The sequence below is a fragment of the Hyposmocoma kahamanoa genome, unplaced genomic scaffold, assembly GCF_003589595.1.
Source record: "Hyposmocoma kahamanoa isolate Upper Pololo Valley unplaced genomic scaffold, ASM358959v1 64, whole genome shotgun sequence".
Taxonomy (NCBI): Eukaryota; Metazoa; Arthropoda; class Insecta; order Lepidoptera; family Cosmopterigidae; genus Hyposmocoma; species Hyposmocoma kahamanoa.
This window is the reverse complement of record NW_020653852.1, coordinates 14548267-14570378: the sequence shown is the minus strand read 5'-3', so window position 1 is coordinate 14570378 and position 22112 is coordinate 14548267. Positions and strand designations below refer to the sequence as shown.

The 22112-nt window shown below is 34.7% G+C and overlaps 1 protein-coding gene across 5 annotated transcripts in view; it reads left to right on the top strand.

Moving 5' to 3' along the window:
* The window catches only part of LOC113231159 (Down syndrome cell adhesion molecule-like protein Dscam2), a 134151-nt gene that overhangs the window by 90838 nt on the left and 21201 nt on the right, over window positions 1-22112 (top strand). For all 5 annotated transcript variants that reach the window (XM_026465360.1, XM_026465359.1, XM_026465358.1 and 2 more), the window contains exons 11-15: window positions 11931-12092; window positions 14872-15171; window positions 15247-15366; window positions 15823-15996; window positions 20251-20401. In XM_026465360.1, the coding sequence (XP_026321145.1) occupies window positions 11931-12092; window positions 14872-15171; window positions 15247-15366; window positions 15823-15996; window positions 20251-20401 (907 nt within the window). The remainder of the gene's footprint in view (window positions 1-11930; window positions 12093-14871; window positions 15172-15246; window positions 15367-15822; window positions 15997-20250; window positions 20402-22112) is intronic.

Below are 22112 nucleotides of genomic sequence, written 5' to 3'. Positions count from 1 at the left end.
TTTTTTTTTTTTAAATAACGCACACACTCAACATAGCCCCGCACTAGGGAAACCCTGTGTCGCGGGTGCCATGGACACACACATAGACAACTACAAATTACACCCAAACTCACGAGAGAAATAAATGTAGGCCATACAAACATTTCTCCCGGCCCGGGAATCGAACCTGGGACCTCTGCGTGGCAGTCCGGCATGGTAACCGTTCGGCCACGGAGGCAGTTGCAATTAGTAATCATTAGAACGTCGTAACATTCACAATTCAATCATTTTTGGCAAAATTTTATCTTCTTTCACAATCTATCGATAAAACTATCGACAATAACAATATCGACAAATATCGACAACCCTACAAATGTCATTTTACTCCCTTTTTAAAAAGGACAGACCATAGTAGCTCACAGGTGGCACTACGACAGACAAGCCGTTTAAACCCAATAGAAAGATCCGCGACAAGCACGCACAGAAATTCGTAAAATCTGCTCGATCCGTAACTCAGTTGGCAGAGTGCACGTTGAGGCAACAGACGCTGGTTCGAGTCCAATCGAATCGAAGGAATTTTACTTCATGTTTGTTCGATCTTTATATCAATAATTTTCAAAAAATATTTCAAACGTGAGTAGTACTCATTAAATTCAGAGCATGCTGCATACACTTTGTACTTGAATTCACTGTAGTGCAAAAAATTAAGTTGAAAATCACGAAGTAAGGGATAGAAACAAGCTAATACAGGAGAATGGAGGCCGTTAAGGAATAATAACAGAGAATTGTGAGTTGATGTAACATTTATTTACTTGTTTAAAAATATGTTTTTCTCTCACAGCAGATGTTCGCCTTGGCGCAGTATAATTTTATTCAAAGTTACGTAGTTCGTGGAGAAAATGTATTAAGAAAAATGTTACCCGAGCGACTTTAGCCTTTTAAAGACTTTCCGAGTAAATGCTGCACAAGAATTCTAAAAACACGTCAATGATAGTTTGTGTTTATGCATATAAATAACGTAGACAGGGATTAACTACACCGGATGGTAAATTTTCATGAAATTTATTTATTTTTAACATGCAAGACAAAATCTCAACCCGTATTCACCGGCAGTGAATTCGTTTCACTTACAAAATTTAAGGTAACTTGAATTATTGCAATACTAATGTCTACTTGCACTGTACGTCTTAAACCAATGCTTAAATAGATAAGACACTCTTCATTTCATTTCATTTCATTTCATTTATTTTGCACTTCACATGGTGTTACAAATAAAACTTACAATTAAATTTGGTACATGCATGTGATACCCTGTTAGAGCGTAGCAAAAACTTTAACACAGTTTGCTAATAAAGTTAATTGCTTATATTGTTGTTTTTGCAATTACAGTTACACATTACTTTTACATTACATTTATGTCTTAAAATAAATTATAATTTGCTCATTAACTAGGTACATACATAAATTTACATTTCAAAATTGTTATCTTAACGCAATATATATACACTGGCTCCGTGGTTGAAGGGTTACTATGCCTGACTGCCACGCAGAGGTCCCAGGTTCGATTTCCGGGCCGGGAGAAATATTTGTATAAATAAATAAATAAATATAAATAACGCACACACTCAACATAGACCCGCACTAGGGAAAAACCCTGTGTCGCGGGTGCTATGGACACACACATAGACAACCACAAATTACACCCAAACTCACGAGAGAAATAATTGTAGGCCATACAAATATTTCTCCCGGCCCGGGAATCGAACCTGGGACCTCTTCATGGCAGTCCGGTATGGTAACCGTTCGGCCACGGAGGCAGTTTAGCCTACATTTATTTATCTCGTGAGTTTGGGTGTAATGTGTGGTTGTCTATGTGTGCGTCCATGGCACCCGCGACACAGGGTTTTCCCTAGTGCGGGGCAATGTTGAGTGTGTGCGTTATTATTATTATTATTAATATATTAAGACTGTCTTGCATTGCAAGCATTGATTGAAGACGTACGTAAGGCATAAGACTTGTATAAAAGTCATATGCTTTAGAAATATTGTAAATAACCTAACGCAACTATAAAAACTACATACGGTTGAAAATAAGCAACGGTATAATCCTAATGACGGAAGAAAAAGAACAATGGAAGCGCCAGTCTCGATTACAATGAGAACCAATCAATGTAGCCAAAACTCACACGTTCTTAATTTGAAACACTACAAAATCGTGATATTGATTGGTTGTAGTTTCAAATTTAAGAAGAAATAACAAATTCTGGATTTTTAATATAATTTAAACTTTACCCTGTTGTCATATCATTGAAAGTTCAACACCATCAATACCTAATCTTGCAAGTTACGACATTTTGATATTCGAATTAATGTACTGCCATAATATGCGGTAAATTGGTGAACGACCACGAATTGGAGTTATTTATTCAGTTCTCCAAAAAAGAAGTGACCATATTGCAGGGGTACATAAGCTTTACTTTCGTTTAGTGTACCATTATTTCGATAAACAGGAAATTGAAAATTTATTAAAATAAGACTCCGATGATATGAACTACCACCACGGATAATATTTTTGGTGCGGCTATCATTTTTGCCCTCCAAAATAAGCCATTTTTCTAGGAATTTAGAGAATTTGTCCGGCTTATTAATATCAATTTACTTTAACTAAGACAATATAATATCCATATTATCTTAGTTAAAGTGATTCTTATAAATTATCTTAGTAAAACTCACAAACAATAGATTACATTTCAAACTAAGGACGTAAACATCTACCCATTGACACAGTGTTGGCCCATCTTTCCTCTCGGCCACCGTCCGAAGGAGACCGTTGGCGCTGCCTCGCACCCTACGCCACAAGGATGCTACCCGCTTCCGTAGCATGACCCTCAGGAACGCGACCCGCTTCCGCAGTATGGCTCTGGAAATCTACACACGTTCTCCGTCCGACATCTGTACGAAACAATTACTGCTAATAGCTTCATAGCAGTAGAGTTCCTTATGAAAGAGTTCGTCCAGGAAACTGCCACCTCACTGCCGTGTTTTCTGCCGCCGAACAGTAATGTGAGCATTACTGTGTTTCTGTTTTGAAGGGTACGGGTGCTGGAAAAATTACAGGCACATGGTATTTGTCAACTTATGTCTCAGTGTGACGGGCGCAGTGGCAGTGCTCCTAAAATTTTTGCGATGTAAAGCTCTGAGAGGCACTACAAGTGTTATGGATAGACGTGTGGCTTACCACCGGGCGCACGACTCGTTCGTCCCGTCAGTTGATCTTATAATAAAAGTATCACTCGATCAAATCAAAATGAAATGTCAAGTATGAAGCTTCATTCGCATCATGCGTCCTCTGGACCCCCTGAAACCGTCCACTCGCGCCTCAGCGAACATTCCCGAAGCGCTACAGTATTGCGATGTGATTCCAAAAAAACTAAATGTCCATGCAATAAGAGCGAAAAAAACGTTGCGCGTTTTGCTTCTTCTCGGACTGCTGACAAGAAAATCACGTCTTTTTCGGGCTCAAGCTGATTCCACATTAATAAATGTGGTACTCCCTAATATAAGTTAAAAAGTTAAGAATTCCTGTTTGTCCTTTGAAATATCACTTTTACGTAAAAATACCTACTAAATACAGTTTTTTAAAACACGCAAAACAACTAAAACTTTATAATTGGTCGAAATTGAATTTCATTGTCAGTTCCCTCGGGATATCTAAAGTACCTACACAATTTTCCGATGTCTTTTTTTACAATGTAACTAAAAAAGTACCTGCCCATGTACATACAATACTATAATATTATTCTAAGATTATAATAATACGAATCAATACATCGTTGTTCTTTGTTTATTTGTAATGAATAACATGATATTTTACTACCTCGATATTCATATTATAATAGGTATATTTTTCAAAATACTCCACTAGTTTACTATTATTCATATAAAAACCGAATAAACCAAAGAGAAATTCTTTGATTTGTTTGACTGGACTTGAACCAGTATCTTTATGCCTAACCGGGGCTACATAGTTGATCATTCGGTAGTTAAAATAACCAACATTTTGGCATTACAACAAGTACTGTATTTTTGATGAAAATATTTCTACTGGAAGTGGCCATTATAAAACTTTTACTTTTACTTTAGGGCCTAAAATAATTAAAATGGTTATGCCCCCGTAAATTGCGCCCCATTTAACAAACTAGGCAGCTTCCCGCCACGCAATTAGCGAGACTCTTTTTATATTCGTTCATCTACAGGCAAATGCTAATGCCTTTACTTGAGTATTATATAAAATTTACCAGGATTTTATCTTTCCTTGATGAAGAATATTACTTTAAATATTGATGAGACTTTTCTCATTATAGTCGTCCTACGCTTATCTGCTTTATTCCTTGTGTCAAATCTTTTCCATAGACAATGGCTATTGGCCTTAGACTATGGAAACTATTTTTTTTCCATCCTCTAAGCTATTGACCACATTTTCATGAAAGAAAATGACGGACATCGATGTCAGTTCAATTCAGAAGTAAAAGTAAACTAGCTGTACTTGACAGTCGTCTTCACAAGGTCAGAAATTCATTTAAATGGTAGTGCATACGCTTCTATAACAAGATTCTGGTTGATATTCAATATTTGCCATTTACGAAGTTTAAAACTATAGTGAAGTAAAAACTTTATACTAAAGGTATACTAAATTAGCTTCTGCGTATTTGGATGACTAAAATCTGGCAGGTTTCGATATAAGATGGTATTTGAAATAAATATCGTAAATGATAATATATTCAATGAGAATGTGTTAATATTTATGTTACATTTTATAATTTTAGTGTTTACCACACTAGTACTTACGTGCCATCACATCTTGTAAAAGCGGTTCTAACTGAAAACCAGCGCGTTACAGCAGGCAAGCTGTAACATATGCCGAGTTGGATCAGTTTCAGCTTATAGATATATGTAATCATTAATTTATCTGTTTTGTTTGAATTTTCTTAAGCTGAATAAACGTTTCTTGCTTTCTTTTTATTCAAATGTATATTTACAAAGAGCAACCCCTAGATTTTCTTGCTCATTCTTCGCAGGGGAATCTGCCTTAAGAATGATGAGCAGTAGAATTTCATGAATATGACGATTTCAAGTGTAATTTGCTTACCTATGAAAGATGGTTTGAGTTTAAATTCGAGTTGGAACACTGTTTACATGTATTATACTTGTGCGAACACAAGCATTAATTTTCTTTTTTATTGTGTCTTATCCCCCTTCTACAACGAAAAACATTTAAAAAAGGATAGACAAAAACAGTCCCCGACCACTCTGCAGCAATAATTTCAAATCCCCAAAGGAGACCAAAAGAAAATACCCAGAGAAAAAAAAATTAAATTGAGAGGAGCGTAAAATCCGTCCGCTTGTACACAGAATTACAGCGCAAGATCAAATTAAGACGGTCACTCCTTCGCAATTTTACCGCCTTTTTCTTGAGGCAGCGACCCTTGTCAACAACGGAGGTTGGTCTTATCTAGGGAGTACTCTCATTAAGCTGACCTGGCGTACCTGTATTGATAAAAGAACCCTTGCCATGATCAAAGATTAAAAAATGAGGTTGTAGTCTTTAATAAACTTGATTATACAACTTCATTGTAGTTGTATAATAGACGTAGCGTAGCGAAGCGAAGACGTAGACGTAGACGTAGCGAAGGTGCGTAGTTAAGTTTTTAATAATTTACTTTTTAAACTACAATGAAAAAACTTATTAAACTGGTTTTTCATGTGTGAAAGAACAATGAAGGAAAATGCGAAAAACATTTAAAAATAAATACAGGTACATTTTTATTAATAAATTGTTTTTCGTTGTCTTGCCGCTGTTAAGCAACGATCTATCCCAATTTAACTTTTTTTCATCTATTTTGATTATCTATCTTAGGCAATAAAGTTCAAAATAATTCAAAAATATTTTACTTTTATCAAAACACTTTTATCAATACACTTTACAAAAGCTTTTTAACACAATTGCTTGAGAAGTAATTCTTTTTTAAGACTAATCGTTAGAAGTTGGGATCGTCCTTATTCCAAGCAGCATAGAGTTAAATTTAAACCTTGACCTGCCACCGACGCTGTACATTTCTGCACAAGGTTTTATTCACTTTTCTATTCTGCTCCAATGAGTTTACTTTTGCAATTTCCCATAATATTAAAAAATTTTAAACACGATAATTTATTTTATTAAAATATTGAAAAAAGAAAATGGATACCAGTCCACTCGTTTGCAAAAACCTACTTTCCGTCTTAGTTGCACTATGAACAATTTTTTTTAAATTTAATTATAAAATAACTGCCTGTAGTATTCAATTTTTGTTGTAAAAACAATAGTCAAATTGATAAAACGCTGCTGTGAACATTTAACGAATATTTTGAACAACATTTTTAAGCATGACCTACTTTGATGTAACACAATATTTGAATTTTATATCGGGAAAATGTGAGTCTACATTTTCCTCAAAACTCGGTTCAGCTAACTGACAAATTCGTGGAATTTTTAATTTTCGAACTACGCTTACATCTGCATAGTGAATTATTTGAATGTACTACGGAAATTAGACCAATTTTTTATTGTTTTCATTTCCGTTGCACTATTGGAACTGGCAGAGATAACGATTTCACTGCAGTAAAAAAAAATCTATGTTTAAATTTAATTCAAAACTGAACCAGTCAGTAGTATGCATTACCGTCAGTAGTAAATTCTTTTCCTTTTTTGAACTTCAGTAAAAAAAAATAGATTATTGGAGAAAGATTACATCAAAAGATAGCGTAAATAATATCTATAATGGACGTGTTTTGAAAGAACTACTCGTATGTACAGTCGATACCCTAAGAAACATGACCCTTATCTGACTTTTTGGTTCAGAGAGCCATATTACACACTCAACAGAAAAGTGTTAAAGGAATTTCAACTTTATTACCTATGAAATACGTTGAAATTTTCCTTCAAACTACATTTCGAAACTTAAGACTCGATACTACCTCAGTTCGAATTGAAATTGTTTTTTCAGGTCAGGGTCAGGGACACTGGCTTTATTTCAGAGTTTATTTTTTGCAAACGAATTTAAAGCCATTTGAAAAAAATTTTTTTTATTAAAAGTAAGTGCGCATTTCACCTCCATCTCACCTGATGGAAAGTGATGATGAGGTCGACGATGTAACATGCACATTTAAATAATGCCTGTTCAGTCTCGCCTTGAAAAAGCAGGGAATTCCACTCTCGTGGAAGCGAAACGTTTCGTGCGAATCCTGGGTATTCCCAGATACACATACATATACATATAGCGTATACTACACGTGTTCTATTTAGTTCAGTAGATATTAAAAAATACCTATTGAATACAGCGGCTTTCTTGTAAAATTTTGAGATAAGTTTGTGTTTTTTTTTCTATTGTGACAATATTTAGGACGCATGCTTTCACGCCATATACTAATCAGTGTACATCCTCAATTTTACCATATATTTTTTCCAAAATGATTGATTCAGCACTGTCACCGTTATGCGGAATCAACCAAAGCCATTTCAGGTTGTATAAATAAATAATAAATAAATAAATAAATTACGCACACAGTCAACATAGCCCCGCACTAGGGAAACCCTGTGTCGCGGGTGCCATGGACACACACATAGACAACCACAAATTACACCCAAACTCACATGTATATACTCTTAACATTATTATTTTGTAAGTTGGAGCGGCTTGGAGTATTGCAAGTTACAATATCGGTGGTTGAGTCCCGTATACGGCTTTTTTAATATGAATTTTTCAACGAAAGATACTTTTTCACTTTATATTGTTAGATAGATAGATAAAACGTTTGCTCAACACAAGTGCAAACAGAAACAAGCATTTACAATCACTTCACAAAGCATAACACAAAAGCACATAGAATATAAATTAGTACACATTGACATAGCTGCCGTCCGCTAACGAAAACGGCTAAGTGGCTAAATATTTTTTTGAGATATCATAAAAAACCATAACCCAGTTTTAGAATATTGAAATTGTTAAATAATTTAAATTGGACGGCAGATAGACTTATACTGTGAGAAAAAGGAAATTTTATACTGCTTATACCTATTTACGACAGTTTGTGACCGTGAGATGTCAAACAGTGCTGGTTTTTTGCCAGTACCATACGATGAACGATCGCAACCTAAGTAAGCCATAGCACCAAAGCGCATCATACGCAAATACATACACCTATGTGTTAATGCGTGTGCTTCATGTAATAAATTGTCAATGTTCATTGTTGTCTTAAGGCACAATTTTAATGTGTTGTGTGTGAAATACCTAATGTGTTGTTGTTAATAAAGTGTATGGATAGATTAACAGATCACGAAATCACTATGCACTTTGCATACAGTCGGAGGTAATCAATCACCGAGAATACTCTGTGATTGATTGATTGATTACGCATTGTTCAATGTGTTCCTGTATATTTATTCTGTTTTTAGTTATTCCCGAAGTTTGTTTTGTGCTGTACAAACAACTTGTGCCAATCAAAGAAATTGCGAAGCACCTGTATTATTATGCTATCAGATGCAATCAGGAAGACATCCCAAAATGAATTTGACAGATTAGACATTTAAGTTTGTTTAACACTTTTCTTCACACTTATTTGCAAAGAACCAAAAGATTGATTAAGATTTCAGAATTATGAATATAATTCATTATCACTTAATATAATATACCGAGCACGCATAAGTTGCTGATGAATAACAACTCCTAAACATGATGTTTAAAGAACGTTAAGAAATTGCTACACTTCGTTTCTTTGACTTTGCTACAATGATCACGTAGTTTTTGCACTTGAAATTATAATCTATTTATTTATTCATTTGGAACACCAACAGATTACACAGAAAAAATAAGATAAAACGACAACATTTGGTAAGGCACAGTTCTTATGTGTAAGCCAATTACAAGTATCACTCGATATATACCCAGATACAAAAATAATAATAAAATAAAAACAATTTTAAATATTAATAACCCAGTACTAAAATTGAAGGTAAATAATTGATTATAAGATCGGAATTAATAGTTGATTTATGTAAATATGACAGTGCAATTGTATTAATTAAATATTTTGTGAAAGATAAAAGAAATAACAATGAAAACCATTAAACAGTAGGAACACGCAATTAACATTAAAATTTAAAGAAAGAATCATTAAAAATGTCAAGATCAGTTGAATTGCAATTATTAATTGTGTTATAACAACGACACATTGCATGCTTTCTTGGATTTGGTCACAACTAATGATACCATTCACAACCTTCTACAGAAAAAGGAGATCAATAATTTTTCGACGTTCATGGAGAGGTATCATTCGAAAGAACGAGAGGCGCTGTTCATATGGGCTTCTATAAATACCTACTGATGGACTTCTTGACCAACGAATTAATATCTATAGTCTGTCTTTTTTGACAAAATGCGATAAATATTCTAACGACTGAATGTTAGTTATGCTCATGCAACAAATCTCAACGACTCAAGTGATACAAGTTTCGCAACTTGTATCATTTGAGTCATCATCGGCCCGTTATTCGTCCAACTGCTGAACAGTTTCATGTGAATTGTCAATTTTTGTATGTTCATACATATACACTACATTCAGAACTATGTGATTATTAAAAGTGCAAAGAGGAGACATATTTTAAAGTTTTTAATTTTACTTCAATTTAGATAATCAAATTCGCCCGTCTTTATTAAAATGCATATGAATAAAAATTTATCTGTCAAAATTCAGCTGTCAAAATAGGAATAAGGAAGGAAAAAAGCAATAACGCAATTAATTTTTGGCCAAAATTTTACCTTCTTTCACAATCTATCGATAAAACTGTCGACAACAACTACATGACTATTAAAAATTTTATGAACACTGGCAACCCTTCAAATGTCATTTTACTCTGTCTTCAAAAAAGACAGACTATAGAGGGTCGGGTATCTTGGAACATCGACTGTACATAAATAGTTTTTTGTTGATCCAACTACTAAGAAGTACCATTTAGACATGTTATCTTTGATTTATACAGAAAACAGAATAATGGATAACTTTGAATAGCATATCTAGCTGTTCTGGGAAAAATAAATATCATATTAATCTAGACATGAAATCACTTATTTCGAATACGTATATATATAACAAGTAATTTATCTAGATTAAATAATTTCGTGAGTAGACTCCAAATTATATTGATTAACCCAAGCAATTTCGAGTTACATGTTCGTTATAAATTTAATATATCCAGGTGTAAACAAAATTATTATCATGTAAAATTAAGTTAATTCTGCTGACAGGTGCTTTAAACCTGATTAACATTGGCGTATTATTTGATTTGTGTTCGTGTTGGTTCATTTTGAATTCAATTGAGTTAGGCGATTACTGGTTTGTCAAACGAGTACATTATTTCTACTACAATACCTATAGATTAAACAATATATGCACATACACTATATTTATCAAATTGTGAAATTTTATAGTTTTAAGAGTAAGTTGCGGAATTTATAGAGGCATAAGTATTAGATATTAATTCGTTTGTTAGACGCCTGATAGCATGGGATGGCAACGATAAATAAATCTATTAATGGTTTTTATTCGCTGTTTTGCGTTTCTTTATTTCTGAACTTATTACTTGTGAATAAAACAAAATAAAAAAATAACAATTGAAGCCGGCTAATAGCAATATGCTCTTAAAATGCTTGAAATATGCCTATTTAAATAGTACCTATACAATGATAATATATATTAATATTTATATTTACATTCCAATTATATATGTATTTATTATTATTATTTATGTTTACTTTATTGATGAGTAGTGTATTTATTTAAAACGCTCTTATTATAAGGTATTCTTTGGCTGCACCCCCCCTTTCCAACTCTTAAATTTCTATCCTAAGGTTGCCTGGAAGAAATTGCTACTTAGCAATAAGGCCGCCTGTTGTACATTGGCTTACTCTATGATACTTACGTTATTGTTATGTGCTGTCATTGTAATTTTAATGTGCAATAAATAATATTTCATTCATTCATTCATTCAATGAATTATCTAAAAAATTTAAAGAAATCTATTTAAAGCTAAAAAAGGAACAGAAAATAATCTATAATAGCTTGCAGTAATGGCTACCGAATTTAAAAAATATGGAACATGATCGCTTGGTTCGCTTTGTATCTTTTTCGCTATTTCACAGAAATCTTTAAAGAATCCGATTTTATTTCATTTTGAGTAACGTTGCGTTTCGGGGATTTGTTTATTTTTGTTTGATTTATTTCGACGATCATTGAACTGTTATGGTGTTATGTCGTGGTATTATATACATACAAACATTTTTGATTGATGATGAATTGTATCAAACGTTTCTTACTCAAAGGAAATAATAGTATTATGCCACGTTTGTGTACTTTAGTAGAAATGATAACCTAAAATCTTTTGTATGAAAACAATTTAATATAAATTGTTCCCGTTTACTAGGCAAGCTTAGAATAATAATGCATAGAATGATAGTTTCATATCAAACGCACTGTCACAAGTGAGGCAAAAATCAAATTCATGTAGGCTAGTTTTAGTAGTAGGTTAATTTTAGGTTTTAGTGAATATTTATATAAAAATACAAGTTGAAACGCGTTCTTCCTTGTGGAATGTGATGTTAGTATCTATTTTATGTTTGTCTGACGTATTTTTACACTCATTTGCCGCACATTTCGTTATTTTTAGCTAAAATTCTTGAGCTGTTCGCGATGCAAGTTGACCTTGAGCACTGACGGCCCGCCCGCTCGTGTAGGCCCATTGGGAGCGCTTCAATTTGCCTCACTTAGCGTGTGCGGACTAGGCTTCTATGCGTTATTATTCTAAGTAGGCAAGTATGTATGTGCTATTCCGTCTATTCTAAACCGTTACTTGATTTCAGATGGTCAAACCCTGCCCCTAAATCGACGTCAAAAAGTGTTTCCTAACGGCACTTTAATAGTGGAACAAACACAGAGAGCTGAAGACGCTGGAACATACACTTGCCAGGCCATGAACCGACAAAGACATAGCGCTAGAAGAGATGTTGAAGTGCAGATATTGGGTAAGTAAATCAAAATAAAAACCTTCACTCTCTCCCTCTCTTTCTCTCAATCGAACTATAATACCATATAAATATAAAACAAGATGACCGTAAAAAGAATTCTACTTGACTTGAACATTAACAAAATTGTGTTTCTTATGATTATTAAATTAAATAAAAACATGTAATTAAATTAAGGTAACATTGATATAAATATAATTTCATTACTTCGTTTTAAGTAATACAACTGATTCCAAAAAGCAAGGATATACCTACGAGCGCTCTGGCGAGGTTCGCCATATTGGCAGGAGTGCAATATAATGTTGTGATAAAAAATATGATATAGTAGAAGTCCTTATGAAAAATGGCCACCGTAAAGATATAACGATTTCCCGCGACAAAATCTCAGAAAATTAAACTATTGAAGAAAAAATACGATTGATGATCTGGCAGTATGGTCAATTAGACGCCTTAGCCTGTCCCGAAGGATGAATTTTACGACTACTACTGAAGTCTATAATTTTGTTTTCACATTAAGTGACCGAATAATGAAAGCAAATATTATATGCATTCAGTACACAGCAAGTATTTTATGTTAAAAATGAAACGCAGCAGCAAAATAAAAGGTTTAAAATTTAAACCACTTTATTTTTAATGTATAAAGCGCAGTTCAACTACGCATTTTAAGATAAAACTTTGTCCACAACATAAAAGCGAAAAACAGAAGTTCCGCTTGCTGTCAAACTAGAATTTCGGGCATAATCTTTCTCATTTTCTGTGCTAAGATTTAAAGCGCTATAAAATCACGAATTCAAGAGGGGCGGAGTTACTCATCCGTAATTCATTAAAGTTAGCGCGTTCACCATTCCCGCGGCATCTACGAAGCGTTAACTTCCAGCTTTTCCCGGTTAATAGGGCAATAAAATAAAAAATATATACAGAAAAACTGAATGGAGAGCACAAGGGAACCCCGCCGACCCGAAGGTACTTGGAATCGAGCCATAAACAACCAGCGGAAAGATTTCACATTAATTAACATGTTCTTGTGTGAGCAAAATTTGATAGAAACGATGAAAGTTTAATCCTATGATAAATCGGTAAAACATTTAATGTTTTCCCACAGGCATATTAAACAAATAAAGTTGGAACAGATAATAAACATAATTTAAAAATTTACAGTAAAAATAAACCACAAAAAAACTTTAAACACATATATGAACATAACAGTTTATATCGAGTTCTTAGGTTTTCGCGATTGTTACACATAGGAAATGAAACTTTTTTTCCGGATTTAAATCGCGTATATTTGTTTTTTCAAACAAACCGACGTTTCGGGCCCTTTACAGGTCCCATGGTCACGGTTGACATATAGAATAACAGTTTATAACTAATTAATGAGATAACTTGTATTTGCTGCAGTAAGCCAAAATATCCGAGCGCAATGTGAGTTTTGCGAAAGAGTTTTGTTTTCAGCTGCTTGGCATCACCTTTGATTGAAGCAGCACGATGCGGTGCATCAACAGCAAAATAAAAATAAGAAAACGTCTAATGTGTAGTAACGTGAGTGTACGAATGTGTAAGCGTTAATCATAGAAAGGTCATAAAATGGAGCATAACAAATAAAGGAAAAAAAAGTGTAAAGTTAATACTTAAATTAGTAACTACAAAATGTTTACAGTTGCTATTTTTTTAATTTTGTTTTATACCTATATTCTATATAACACTCACGTCGGTACTAACATATATGCACACTTAGAATAACAACGCATAGACTGATAGTTTCATATCAAACGAACTATCACAAGTGAGGTAAAAATCAAGTTCATGTAGGCTAGCTTTAGTAGTAGTTTAATTTTCGGTTTTAGTGAATATTTATATAAAAATACAAGTTGAAACGCGTTACTTCCTTGTGGAATGTGATGTTAGTATCTATTTTATGTTTGTCTGACGTATTTTTACACTCATTTACCGCACATTTCGTCATTTTTAGCTAAAATTCTGGAGCTGTTCGCGGTGCAAGTTGACCTTGAGCACTGAAGGCCCGCCCGCTCTTGTAGGCCCTTTGGGAGCGCTTCAATTTGCCTCACTTAGCGTGTGCGGGCTAGGTTTCTATGCGTTATTATTCTAAGTATGCACACTACATTAACTTCACAATGTTTTTGGTTTTGATGCACCGCACCGCACTACCCTCGTATGTGGTGCCTGAAAATAAGTGCTTTGCTTTTGGGCAAATTTCGCACTAAGCCACTACCTATTTGGCTTGCTGCAGCACACACAAGCTGTTGATCATTAGGTTAGTACTTTGTTTGTATATATTTTTTAATTTAATTTCTTGTTTTCTTTTGTTGTTTTGGCTTCTGTCCCACTGAGGACAATTCTGCCAGGGTCCGGGTTGAAGGATACACGGTTTATATCAAGATTGCCAGGAACGCACTCAAGCGACGATGACAATTCTTTATTTTTTTCTTTAATTTTGATTTCTTTGTGTTTGTTTCTCTTTTAATCCATTTACTGTATTATATTGTTGTGTGTGTGATGCAAGACAATAAATGTTTTATTTATCTATCTATTTAATTTAAAAAAATACAATTACAATTATCAAAATAAATACAATAAGATCAAAGATTATCATTTTAGAGGCTTACGCTATAGGAAGCGTTATTATGTATATTAATTCTCAGGATCATACTAAATGGAAGGCTGTGGTATCCAAAAGGGCATGCAGTAAATGTGTTATACTATTTATATTATACTATAATTCGACTAAGAAATAATAAACTGATTTTATTACCATTTACAGTTCAACCAAAAATTTTGCCTATTCAGCCCTTGACGAACCTGTTACGGGAAGGGATGAGAGCGGCAATTTCGTGCCAGATTCTGGAAGGTGACTTACCCATAGCGTTTCGATGGGAAAAGAATGGACAGCCAGTGACATCATCGCCGTACGCTCCCAATGGCATCATAACAAGAAGGATGGACGAGTACAGTGCGTCACTGGTTATTGAACATATCACATCACTTCATAGTGGAAATTATACATGTATTGCTTCAAATGTTGCTGGATCTGAGAGGTTTACTGTACCTCTAACTGTCAATGGTGAGTGCGTTAACCAAGCCGAACATCCAAATCAGGGTTCTCAAAGGATGGTTTGAAACTGAAATTTGTCTGCAGTTCCTCCCCGATGGCGATTAGAGCCAAACGATGTGGCTGTAGCAGCAGGTCAAGATGTAACTCTTCAATGCCAGGCTGATGGCTATCCAAAACCCATAATCACTTGGAAAAAGGCAGTTGGTAAGTTGAAGTATCTTATTTGCCAAAATCGGAGATTGAGTTTTTTAAACTTCTGTAATTTTTTTTATCTATTTAAACCTTGGGCATCTTGTCTTAAAACAAAAAATCTTTCAGCTGTCTTATAATTTATTACCTCGTTTATTATACCCTTTATGACATGCCATTTCTACGGCGACAATTTTGTTAAATTTACGGAATTCCTGCGTTCCCGTAATTTGTGAAAAAATCGCAAGTATAGATCACGGCCGAAATTAAAAGCTGACGCTGATTAACCTTTTGTCCGCCTACTGAATCGATGAATAATTTAAAGCCCCCGTTCAAAAGTTTGTTTTTATCAGATTCGAAATATAGGTCTGTCTGGCACACTTCAACTAAATTAGAATCTTTCGTGCTCGTTCAATTCAGGACTTACGCGAAAACATCTCAGTTAATTGAGTTTCGTTATATTTCAAACAGGGAATACCCCAGGAGAATACAAGGATTTCATTTTCGAAGGCAGCTCTAGAGTTTTAGAGAACGGGTCATTAATTTTCCAACGAGTTGCTAAAGATGGCGAAGGTCATTATCTATGCGAAGCAAGAAACGATATAGGCGCAGGGCTCAGCAAACTCATTTTCCTCAAGGTCAATGGTAAGTAAAAACGTTTTAATAATAACTTGGGGACACATCTGTATGTAGAAGTGCCATTTCCAAAACATAGAAAATGCCAAAAGGATAATTGTACCTGTTTACTCCTGTTACTTTCGGGTGTTTTATAGACAATGGCTGACTTACGCGAAAAAGATGACTTATAGCTATTCTGTACGCAAATATCAAGGGATAAGCCTTCGGCTTATAAAGTAAACATTTATTTTCATAACGTGCTAATATATGTAAGCTATTCATATTAAATTGCTTTATTGCTATTTTGTACTTTTAACCACTATGTTACGCAGGGGTAGTGTTGAGTCGTGGAAAAATTTCCATTTTGAAAACATCATATTTTTCAGAAAAGTAAATATTTTCCCATATTTTTCTACGTTTGACAGTGACATCTGTCAAAAGTTGCACAAAAGTTAACTTTATTGTGAGAATTTGTGAAAATAAACCAAGCTGGGTTTAAATTAACTAAAACATTGTTTATGCAATTCTATTTTATAATTCGAGCTAAATAAAATTTTACAAGATTATATCTAAACGTAGAATATAATATGACTCTACGAATTATATTTTTACAATTTTTCTGATTTTTCGTGAAAAATTTTCGCTATTTGAAATTTTTCTGAAAATTATCAAACACTTCGTAGAGGTGGCATCAGTCACGTACTGCTTTTTGCGCCGAGTGTCGATCAGGGAAAACTAACAAACTTCGCGCACAAAAGTATCTACTAACATCACAAATGCGTGTTGCGGTTTTCAAATAATTGTGTGAGAAGAAAGTACTTGTACACTACGAAGATAAAGTTTGGCACTTTTAAAAAAATGTGAAGTATTTTCGCTATTCAACAAAAGACTGTACAGCATGACTTGAATAGCGAAATCCGTGTTTATACTCTAACACAATAAATGTAGGATACAGAAATTTTCCTGGTACTATAATAAGCAAAGCAAATTCCTTCCTATAAAAAGCGCATAAAGAGAAGTAGTTGGCTCCTTTTTGTCGAACCGCTCTGAAAACTTCTGGAATGCCTTGATGGAGTTCGAGTTTCATTGGAGACGCAACCGTACTTAAATGAAAATTCTTTGCAGTAATTAATACGCTACGCGTCTTCCACGATAAAAATATAAGTCATAAAAATTTGTATGTATTCGTAAAAGTATTATTTTTCCGCTGTCTCAATACAAAAAATTTTGCTTTACACGTAAAAGAAGCTTCAAGAAACAAAATGTGCTTCGAACTCTCACCACGGGCGATAAATTTAAATGTAAACAGCAATGTTGTTAATTTCCGGATATAGTCTGAAAGAAGCTCGCGTTTAAATTTGTCGTTATTGCCTGTGTTATACCTATTGCGTACAGAATATAGGTACTGTGTTAACACAAATATAGTTAAGTAGTTATTCAGAAAGTTGAATGCTGATAAGCAATAACGTGTTCATTGTTTATGCAAAAATGGCACCTAAAGATTTTTTTGGTTGTTTTTGATAGCTTCTTCGAAAATCTATTTGTAAAATGAAATTTTTTGCTGTTTTCACCTCAGAAATGATTAATTATAATGGTTTGACTATAATTCCCCAACAACAATAATAGTTTTCCTTTTACTGGTAAATTTAGAGCAAAGTACCCAAAACAACAAAAATATCTATAAGTACAATTTTCGCCAATGTACTATCATGTGTATTGACACGTTAGGTATAGCTTATCACCATCCAATTGCCACAAGTGCTCATTTTATACTAAACTTGTACACTAAATTATATATATAGAATGGTTAACAGCTTCATAACGTATTTGAAAACAACCATACAAACAGATATCACGAGGTTACGACCACCCTCCGTTCGTATATTTCCTATAATGGCCACCTAATGCTCTCCAACAATAATAATCTTTCGAGTCACGGAATGTCGGAAACTTTCCTGTAACTTTTATACCTAACCGTACCTCTGTTGTACTTCATTTAATTCTGTAGAATACCGCGATTCGACCCGATAACTCGACCAAATTGCTGAACTGGCAGCTCTCTATTGTGCCTTATAAAATTAAAGGAAGTCCATTTTCCCAACAATTTGCTACATCTCTGTTGAGTTGTTGGTACAACTATTACTCTTGCTTTTGCAATTACGTGGAGTAGCATTTATATTCTTAAATGTAATACTATAAACATTTGAATTTAACGCAAAAATGCTCTGTAAATAGACTAAATCTATTAAAGCTTTCTACTATTTTATGGCGCCCAACAAGGGACTTGCAATCAACACTGTAAAGTCTTAAGGCGGGTTGAAGTGAAAATTAAAGTCCCAAGCAAACCACTGGAAAGGTAATAAAGGATACAATGTATTTGTGCTTTATTCGATTGTCGGCCGAGCACGAGTCGAGCGCGTCTGAGCAGAAAACTCAATGACCGTACGTCGCAATACGTCTCCTCTTTATTGGAAAACGAGACAGTTGGCTTCCACTAGAATAAGTTCCGCGTGTACGTGTTTGTATTTGTCGATATTGGCTTTTGTTAGGAAGCAAATATCAAAATCCAATAACAAGTGAGGACAGTTAAAGCGTAAATAGAGCAGAACCATTTTTTTAGTGCTTATTATATTACATTTTGTTGAAAATTAAAGAAAGTAAAAGAAATTTAAGAATTATTGCGAAAGTTATATTTCTTTCTTATAAATCACAAGTAGAGATACAACTGTAAGGGTTAGGTATGATTTGCGGGGAAAACAAAGATCTGATTTATGTAAATTTCTATAACTTGTTAGGAGCGCAAACAGCCATAGAGGAATTTCTTAGTGCGATTCCCGTGAATCCCCCTTAGACAGTCACGTCCGTGACCGGTTTGTAAACTGTTCCGCCTCCAATAGTAATCGTGTTTCTACTACTTTGGCTTTATTTTAGTCCGACACTGTTTCCATCAAATTTTGGCTTGAAACACTTGAGTGAATTCAGCAAAGTGGAACTTTACCAAGCTTTTCTCTTAACATTTTAGTAACTGTCGATATCGCTTCACGCTTCACTAAGTTTCATGTGAAGCAATAATGGCTTCAATTCGCAAAACATAATTTTAGGTAATAAAGTTTTAGACGATAGCGGTTTCACGAAAACTGAATACAAATGCGACTTAACGTGGCACATAACGTTTTAATAAAAGTTGTGAATCGCAAGAATGTGAGGTTTTCAGAAAACAAAAAAGGTACAAAGAGGCCAATAAGTAAGCCGAACAACAAGAGCAGGGAGACGCTCTGTGCCGCCGATTCTAGTAAATCTTTCTAGATCCCTTGTGTCCACGTCCACACAAAGTTAATAATATTTTCCGAGGAATTTTCTTTCAAAACAATCTGGGGAAAACGATGAGAGTTTTCAAGGGTCAAATACTCAACGAACCACTCTTAGCTGTAAGTAGTATAAAAAATTACACAATAGGGTACTGGTAGTCTTTGTGCGTGATCTACTTACAAGCTGTTGACTTACGTATTATGTTCCTAACTCCCTAAGGCTGCAATCCCATCAATGTTGTGCGAGATAGCTAGGCGGTGCTAGGATGAGTAGCGGATTCTTTTCAGCTGTCTCACATTCCTCGCTTGCATACCTCACACACATTACTCGCACATATTGCACGCACACATTCCTCGCTCGCATCTCTCGCACACATTCCTCGCACACATCTCTTTCTTTTTTGTATGTACAAATACTTAGCTTCGCCAGAACTTTTCCACCAGACCTGCGCTAAGCGAACTAGGAAAATGAAGTAATCCTATTGGTGAGTTTTTTCCTCGCACACCGCTTCGCTACCTCGCACATCTCCAGTGGAATCGCAGCCTAAAGTTCACACTTAACACGTGTATAGTTCTGATCAGAACTACACTGACATCTTATTTACATCCTTATCATAACTAACGTAATCGACATTTTAGCGAAATTAAGCTTGAAACATGTCTGGGATCAGCAAAATGAGATCTACAACCCCCTCTAATCGGTTTTTTAATATCCTATTTAATTTCAGTTTTAATGTTAAGCGAATAAGTGTAATTAACATTTTTTAGGTGACAATAAAACTTTATATATTAGGTGCCAGTATTCAGTATACTTTAGGTGCCAGTATCTCGAAAGTCACCGAAATGCACATTATAGCGTTTCACTTTCATATCCCGTGTAATTTTACATAGGTTTATAGATTAAATAATTAGGTATGTTTTATATCCGATTTCGTACAATGTACAATCGTTTTAAAAACACATATAATTTCAGCTCCAGCTCGATTTCCAATGAAGAGCAAAACAGTGCAAGTGACAGCAGGCGAAGCGGCACATTTACAATGTGCTGCGTCAGGTGATGCCCCTTTAGAAATCAGTTGGCGGAGCCCTCATCACCACACCATTGCTCATCATTTGGACCAGAGGTGAGAGTACAAATCCAGCGTATTTGGAAGTAACTTTATTATATCAACTATCTTCTTTAAGGCACCACATCGTCGGTGTACGGACATTTTCTATAGCATCTTCTTCTCAATATCATGTCTTTTTTTAACTGGCTCTGTAGCCGAACGGTTACCATGCTGGTCCCGGACTCGATTCACGGGCCAGGAGAAATATTTGTATGGCCTATATTTATTTATCTCATGAGTTTCGGTGTAATTTGTAGTGTTCTATGTGTGTCCATTGCACCCGAGACGCAGGGTTTCCCTAGCGCGTATTTGGAAGTAACTTTATTATGTCAACTATCATCTTTAAGGCACCACATCGTCGGTGTATGGACATCTTCTATATTTGTATGACCTACATTTATTTCCCTTGTGAGTTTCGGTATAATTTGTAGTGTTCTATGTGTGTGTCCATTGCACCAGTGACGCAGGCTTTCCCTAGCGCGAGGCTATGAGTGTGTGCGTTATTATTAATGTTATTTATTTATTATATTGATTGTAATAAATATTACAATAAATAATAATAAATTTTACTACCAAGATATTAATTTGGCTTTTGTGAAATTACTCCACTAGTTTGTTATAATTATTAATTCGAAGAACGAACACAAAGAAGAATTCCTTCGATCTGACAGGGCACGCACCTGCGTCTGTGCCAAATTAGGGCGACCGCTCTACTAACTGAGCTACAAATCAAGTCAGTAGACCTTACGAATTTTTCCATGCGTTTGTTACAGATCTTTGTAGTAAAAATCAAGATCTGTAACAACTAACTAGCTACAGACACATAGACACCCAAAAATTACACCCAAACTCACGAGAGAAATAAATGTAGACCACACAAATATTTCTTCCAGCCCAGGAATCGAACCCGAGACCTCTACGTGGCAGACCAGCATGGTAACCGTTTGGCCACGGAGGTAGTTCTTCTTATTTAGTTTATCTATGAAAGTTGTCCGATCAGATCGAAGGAGTTTTTCTTCGTGTTCGATCTTTTTATTAATAATTATAACAAACTAGTGAAGTAATAAAAAAAATAGTTTTCACAGAACATTTATTTTGTTTTGTGTACGCGTTTCGAGATTTTTTTTAATTGACTAACCATGCATTTTCGATAGCGTCTCTCCGAGTGGGTAAAAAAATATAGTTATTACTTAAAACTACTGCTATTTTAGACCGGAAATTTAAAGACCATTTATTGTCAACCTCAAATGTCTGAGACGCTTGCGAATTTCGGTACCTGAATTGTCTTGGAAGGTAGGGAACTTCCGGCCGATTGGTGTTCAAGCCAAACTCGTATTCGTCCATTTACCCGTGACTCGAAAGCAGGGCAATAACCAGCCTTTCACTACTACGTATCCTGTGCAATTTCCGGTCACTTCTTTGAAAGGTGATAGTCGCACCTTCGCTTTGATTTCACACTTACTGAACGAAATCTATTTCCTGTCTATAATAATAAAGGTGATACAAAAGCTACCGTGATTCCTTTGTTCGTAGAACAATCGCTTCCTCTTTCGGCGACAAAATACGTAAACAACAACAACACTATCTAAAGATAAAAATAGAAGCGTTGTTTTTCTAAGTTTAGTATTTCGGGATTTGTAATCATCAAAAGACAATTAATTATCTAAGGTAAGCGTGAATAATTTACGCAGGAATAATATCCAAACCCTAAATTATGTACTAATGT